This window comes from Phyllobates terribilis, unplaced genomic scaffold, assembly GCF_046119375.1.
Source record: "Phyllobates terribilis strain yellow unplaced genomic scaffold, ASM4611937v1 Scaffold_2__4_contigs__length_985480577, whole genome shotgun sequence".
Lineage (NCBI taxonomy): Eukaryota > Metazoa > Chordata > Amphibia > Anura > Dendrobatidae > Phyllobates > Phyllobates terribilis.
In genome coordinates, this window is record NW_027362762.1 from 39,466,546 (window position 1) to 39,473,751 (window position 7,206).

The 7,206-nt window shown below is 41.3% G+C and overlaps 1 protein-coding gene across 1 annotated transcript in view; it reads left to right on the forward strand.

Annotated features, from left to right (window-relative positions):
* Positions 1-6,793, forward strand: part of LOC141243982 (odorant receptor 131-2-like) — a 52,165-nt gene extending 45,372 nt beyond the window's left edge. The window contains exon 2 of the mRNA XM_073668964.1: positions 5,846-6,793. Coding sequence (XP_073525065.1) covers positions 5,846-6,793 — 948 coding nt within the window. The remainder of the gene's footprint in view (positions 1-5,845) is intronic.
* Positions 6,794-7,206: the final 413 nt, after the last annotated feature.

A 7,206-nucleotide genomic window follows, 5' to 3' on the forward strand; every position in this document is an offset into this window, starting at 1 on the left:
GGCCATTGTAAAACCTTCAGCTTGCACCTTTTTAGGTCGTCTATTGTGGATTTTGACATATGTTTAAGATCATTATCGATTTGTAGAAGCCATCATCTTTTCAACTTCAGCTTTTTTACAGATGGTGTTATGTTTGCATTAAGAATTTGTTGAAATTTCATTGAATCCATTCTTCCCTCTGCCCGTGAAATGTTCCCCGTTGCATTGCCTGCAACACAGCCCCAAAGCATGATTGATCCACCCCCATGCTTAATGATTGGTGAGATGTTCTTTTCCTTAAATTATGTGCCCTTCTTTCTCCACACATACCTTTGATCATTGTGGCCAAAGAGTTCTATTTTACCTCATTGGTCCACAGGTCTTGTTTCCAAAATGCTTCAGGTTTGTTTAGACGTTCTTTTGAAGACTTCTGGCTCAGAATATTAAGGTGAGGACGCAGGAGAGGTTTTCTTCTGATGACTCTTCCATGAAGGCCATGTTTGTGTAGGTATCTCTGAACAGTTGAAAAATGTACCACAACTCCAGAGTCTGCTAAATCTTTCTGACGGTCTTTTTCAGTCAAGCGGGGGTTATGATTAGCTTCTCTAGCAATCCTACGAGCAGCTCTCACTGAAAATCTTGCTTGGTCTTCCAGACCTTATCTTGACCTCCACTATTCCTAGTAACTGTCATTTCTTAATTACATTTAGAACTGAGGAAAGGGCAACTAGAAAACGCTTTGCTATCTTCTTATAGCCTTCTCCTGCTTTGTGGCCTCCACAAAGCTAGGCAGCTTCTTAGAGGAACCCATGGATGCTGTCTTTTGGCACATGGTTAGAGAAGGCTGGATCTTTATAAAGCCTGGAAATTTGCATCACCTTGCCTTTCCTAACGATGACAGTGATCTGAGCACAGAAATCTCCAAGGGTGCCCAAACTTTTGCATTGGCCCATTTTCCTTTTTGTTCTTTTTAAAATGTAAAAGATGACTAATAAAAATATATATATATAAACACCCTGCTCAAAAAAATAAAGGGAGCACTCAAATAACACATTCTAGATCTGAATGAATGAAATATTGTCATTGAATACTTTGTTCTGTACAAAGTTGAATGTGCTGACAACAAAATCACACAAAAATCATCAATGGAAATCAAATTTATTAACCAATGGAGGCCTGGATTTGGAGTCACCCCCCTCTGGCAAGCACATGGAGGGCTGTGCGGCCCTCCAAAGAAATGCCACCCCACACCATTACTGACCCACTGCTAAACCGGTCATGCTGAAGGATATTGCAGGCCGCAGATTGCTCTCCACGGCGTCTCCAGACTCTGTCACGTCTGTCACATGTTCTCAGTGTGAACCTGCTTTCATCTGTGAAGAGCACAGGGCGCCAGTGGCAACTTTGCCAATCCTGGTGTTCTGTGGCAAATGCCAAGCGTCTTGCACTGTGTTGGGCTGTGAGCACAACACCCATCTGTGGACGTTGGGCCCTCATACCACCCTCATGGAGTTGGTTTCTATCCGTTTGTGCACATGCACATTTGTGGCCTGCTGGAGGTCATTTTGCAGGGCTCTGGCAGTGCTCCTCCTGTTCCTCCTTGCACAAAGGTGGAGGTAGTGGTCCTGCTGCTAGGTTGTTGCAGTCCTACGGCCCCCTCCACGTCTCCTGGTGTACTGTCCTGTCTCCTGGTAGCGCCTCCAGCCTCTGGACACTACGCTGACAGACACAGCAAACCTTCTTGCCACAGCTCGCATTGATGTGCCATCCTGGATGAGCTGCACTACCTGAGCAACTTCTGTGGGTGGTAGAGTCTGTCTCATGCTACCACAAGTGTGAAAGCACAACCAACATTCAAAAGTGACCAAAACGTCAGCCAGAAAGCATTGGTACTGAGATGTGGTCTGTGGTCCCCACCTGCAGAAACACTCCTTTATTGAGGGTGTCTTGATAATTGCCAATAATTTCCATCTATTCTCTATTCCATTTGCACAACAGCATGTGAAATTGATTGTCAATCAGTGTTGAGTCCTAAGTGGACAGTTTGATTTCACAGACGTTTGATTTACTTGGAGTTATATTCTGTTGTTTAAGTGTTCACTTTATTTTTTTCAGCAATATATATATATATATACACTAAAATACAAAGGAAATGTGTCATCTTTAATTTTATACCTTTTACAGATCATTTTTTCTTCAACTTGCTTAATTATTCACAATAACAGTAATGTTGACCAGAATAACTTTCTGATGTGTTCCTTCTGAGTGACATAATTAGTGGTGACAGGTCAGAGTTTTCTCACCTGACTTTATTATAACCGTAGTTCAGGTCCCATTGGACTTGATATTGTGCAGTGTGATTACCCGGGTGTGAAAGATTCCGAGCGCTCCTGGGAGCCGCGAGGGTATAAATGTATGGAGCCCGGCAGGGATTATCATCAGATGGAAAGAGACTCAGAGGACTGAGTATATGGTAAGTGTGAGGTGTTGGTAGGGAATGGAAAATAATAGCAGATTCCGTCTTTTATATGCAGTATTTGCTGGCCATAATAGTTACATTCTACTCAGTTCTTAAAAAAATTAAGGACCTAAAAATGTATATATTACATAGACAGCTTATTGATTTTAATGGCCACCATGCAATGCTCTATTTCCCCTGTGGAGGTGCTGCAGGGAAATCAAACACGTGTCAGACCTCTCGCTACAGATTACAGCTGATTGACTGGAGTCATTGGAGTAAGAGACCCTATAATCTGTGTATTATGGGGACCCTATTAACTAAAAGTGATCATTTCAAGTTGACAACCCCTTTAACTCTCCTCTGGGTTATATGGATTCTCTGTGAGGACATCATTTGACTTTATTGACTACAGAGGGGATTACCGTATAGATCACAGGAAAATGTTCTTCATCCTCATTTTTGACTCTTTTAGACTGATCTGGAAGAGTACGTGGATGGGGATGGCAGTTTTTTTCTTAGATTTTTCAGGGAGGCTCTCGGGCTTCTGGATACCAGTTGCCGCTCTTCTCCAATTTAGTGATATGAGAGTTTATTTTAGTTTTGTATATGCCTCAAACACAAGAATATAATTGAGTTCTCACCTGAGTTGTTCACATTTCCTACTTTTCCACTTCCATCTCTAATGAACAGCTTCTTTGTGTGAGCAAATTTGTTTTGAATTCACCACAAATTTTTTAAAAAATTTGCATTCACCTAAATCCAATTTTTTGAGCTTCGATTTGTGCCCCTTTGTGTCACTTTCCCAGCCCTCTAAAGTTTAGCTGGAAAAGGGATTAAAAAAACTATGATACTTCCTTCGTTGCTGACTTGTCTTACCACAACCACCGACTGTGTGGTCATCTGCTCTGTCCAGTCCCTTCTTTCTTACAGCGAATGATGTCCTCTCAGGGTAATTTCACTCTGCTTCTGGGCTACTGGCACTAAGTATACTTTTTATGCCATGAGATGCATCACCTGCTGCCTTAGTCATCACCTCGGTGGCAAATATTGTGACGTCGCAGGCCTACTAGGTGCTAGAAGCACCAGCGCAGAGAGAACATGAGCCAAGAGGACATTACGCACTAAAGAAGAGTGGAAGATCAGTGGTGGGCTGCAGCAGTGGTGGAACAGATGAGTGGCGAGTTGAGTATTATAGTTTTTTTTTTTTTTTTGCATCCTACGTTTCTTATGCTTTGGGGTCTACAGAGACCCCAGAACATAATAAAGAACATTTCATTTGCACTGTATAGCTTCAAAGAGAATCAAATATTCTTGCCAAATTAGCGTAAATGATCTATTACTCTTCCTAGTGACAATTCCTTGCTACTGGTTTCAGGACTTCTCTTGTGCTGCACCAGGGAGTTTACAGAGTTCGATCTCCACTGAGGGTATTCCAAAACATTTTCATCTTATCGTCATCAATTTTATAGAACATTTGTTAAAGGGCTTGTAGGATGTTTGGGGAGGGACACAGATGTACACAGATGGGACAGTGATACATTTCATCTTGAATATTTATCTCTCCAGTTACTTTTACAGTTCTCTTTTTGTCCAAGTGGTTGTGGTTTCCCTTTGGGGAATGGCCATTTGGCACTATATTTGGATCATCAAACTTAGTTCTAAGATTCACATCTATGGATGTCCCCATTTGTATTCAATTAAAGTTAGCTAAACCTGATGATTTTGACTGGGTTGGCCAATCATTTAATGTGTATGGGGTCTCACTACACTTTCCGACTCTTTCCGACAGATGTCAGTGTAGAGAAGAATTGAGTGTCTGGCAGCTGCTTTCTCCCATCTCTCCAAGAAATACACATGAACGCTTGGCCGAGCCAAACATTTATTTATATGGGGTGGTTGAGAGGAATAGCTAAAATGTAAGAACATCTAAAGTGTTCTAAGTAATCATAGAGAGATAATGTGGCAAAAAATGAAGGTTGCTGCTTTTATAATCCAAAAAGTTTAGAACGCAAATGTTTTTTTTTTGGGAAAAGGATTTTACCAAGTTAATGCAGTTGAAAAAATATACATAGTCATCAAGTTCAACCAAGAGATGGACGAGGAAAAAAGGAGGCGGTACAGGTACAACCATAATGCATCGTCCACCCTAAGGGTACTTTCACAATGCATTTTGGCAACTGTTCGTTGGTCTGGTCGGAGCTTATGACCGAACCTCCCACAAAACGGGATCAGGCGTAAGTGCCGACGAGGCCATAGACTATAATGATGTTGACAAAGCGAACGTGTGCTCTGTCATGCATCATTTTCAGGTGTGTATGCTTACTGGAGACGAATGCCCAGACGCAATCTCATCCAATTAATTAGATGAGACCAGTTGGGTTTTGGATGGTTAACTCTGCAACTGTCCCTCCTGCATACAACACAGTCGTTCTGAGCCCGATGTCAGGCTGTATCTGTAGTGTAAGGGATTTAGCTAGATATGCAAGGAACAGCATGAAGGTTTTCCACTGAGTATGGACTTTATACTTACAAACAGTAGGTCTTAAATACTGAATTTTAGTAACTGATTTATGACCACATCAAAGTTTGATGTGGTCATAAATCATATGAGAACACTTCAAGAAAAGCGAAGTATGCCTTCAGACTCTTTCATGAGAACAAACTTACTAATGGAATACTGGTAACTCAAGACGAAAGTCCCAACACTTCTCGAAGAAACCCTATTGCAAAAAATGACTTTTACACCTAATACATGCATTTAAAGGGTTTTTAGTCTCTGAATTGAAAGTTATCCCGTATTCTATTGCTGATTACTGGGGATCCGACCACTATAATGTCAACGATTGAGGGAATAGGACTCTGGATCCCAAGAAGCGAGGTTCTGCAGAGCCCCATCTTGAATGAAGTGGAGGGGCACATGCTCAACCTCAATTCCATTCACTGTTTCCAGAATTAAGGGAGAAAGACAAATGGCAGCACTCAATGGCCACTGATAACTTGGGTGATGCTCATCTTTGATTAAACTGAAGTACAGATTAGAGAAAAGGCAAAGGAGACAATTGTTCTGGGGTCTTCACCACCCTATTTCCTAGAAATTCCTAGACATTCCCAGAAGCAAGAATAGTTGGTCAAGCATGCATGTTTATTGCCACGCACCAACCAAGTTTTTCCAGCAGCCTCCACTAACCCAACTAGCCTCCACCTGACCCATGTGTACAAAAAAGTCTATTTTCCACATAAGCCCTTGAAACATCCACTCTAAGGGGCTTAGTAACAGTTTTGGCAAGTGAAGTAGGTTTTATCCAAAAACTGAGGATAAATTGTCCATAAATTACTGTATTGTCCATAAATTACTGTATTTCTTTAAAATGTCTTATTCTGCTAATGCTTTTTTCTAAATCTCAGATGAATATCACAGGTGGTCAAGAAAACACAACCAAGGTGTCTTCCCAGCTCCCATCCCAGGTGAACGTGGAGGTTCTCAGAATGACTATTTTTATTCCGACAGTCATCTTCTACTTGATCTTCTTGTATTTCATCGCTGTTATGTTGAGGATCTTCTTCAGGAGTTCGAGCGCTCGGGAAAGTGTCCGCCATGTCTTCTTTGCCCACATGATTATTAACGATACCGTGTATCTGACTTTCTCACTTTTTCTCTTTGTGTTTTACCTTTATCCCATTACATTTCCCACTTCATTCTGTTACCTAATAGTCACCGTGTCCTCAACGTCTCTGAAGGTCACACCATACAACCTGGCTGCCATGTCCTTGGAGCGCTACATAGCCATATGTTACTCGCTAAGACACGGAGAGTTCTGCACAGTGCACAGATGCGGTATCACTATTTTGGTTATGTGGATTATTGCACTCATCCCCAACATTGCAGATTTCATTATTATCATCTTGTCGGTTGAGAAGAATTATTTCCTACTTTATGTGAAATGCAGCCGCTTCAATCTCAAATATAACCCAGCGCAGGACATAATAAAAGTTTCTGCCAATGCATTTCCTTTTTCCTTGGCCGGACTAATCATTATATTCACCTATGCCAGGGTCATGATGGTGACTCTGAAGATGAACTCCGGTAAAGCTACAGCCTTCAAAGCTGGGAAAACCATCATACTCCACGCGTTTCAGCTCCTGCTGTGCATGACGTCTCTTGCCTTTAGAATTGTGGAAATGCAGTACCCAGATAATATAATACTGCTGACCGTCATCAATTTCTGCTTTTTCATGTGTCTTCCGAGACTGATGAGTCCTTTTATATACGGTATAAGGGATGAGCTATATTCTAGTAAAATGAAAAAATATTTTCTGTGCAACTTCTATAAGAAATCTCCAAGAGTGAATTAAAGCTAAAGGAAATAGATTCTCATTGTCCTGTTGTAACATTACCAGCTATTGAACTTATTCTATGCCCGGGTGGCGAGCATTTTTGTTGGTACATTTCCGGCACCATTTTTTTTTAAGACAATGTATCTGTGAATTCGCATATACAGTGTCTTCAATAAAATGGCGCCTGATAGAGCGGTATGCTCACATGCTGACTCCGGTGCCATTTTATTGAAGCATTGTTCTACAAAATTTAAGGGATCCTGTCATCAGAAATAACACTATTAGCCTGCAGATATGCGGTTAACCCCTTCACTATGGCCCTTTTCCATTTTTGCGCTTTTGTTTTTTGCTCCCCTTCTTCCCAGAGCCATAACTTTTTTATTTTTCTTTCAATATGGCCATGTGAGTGCTTATTTTTTGCTTGACTAGTT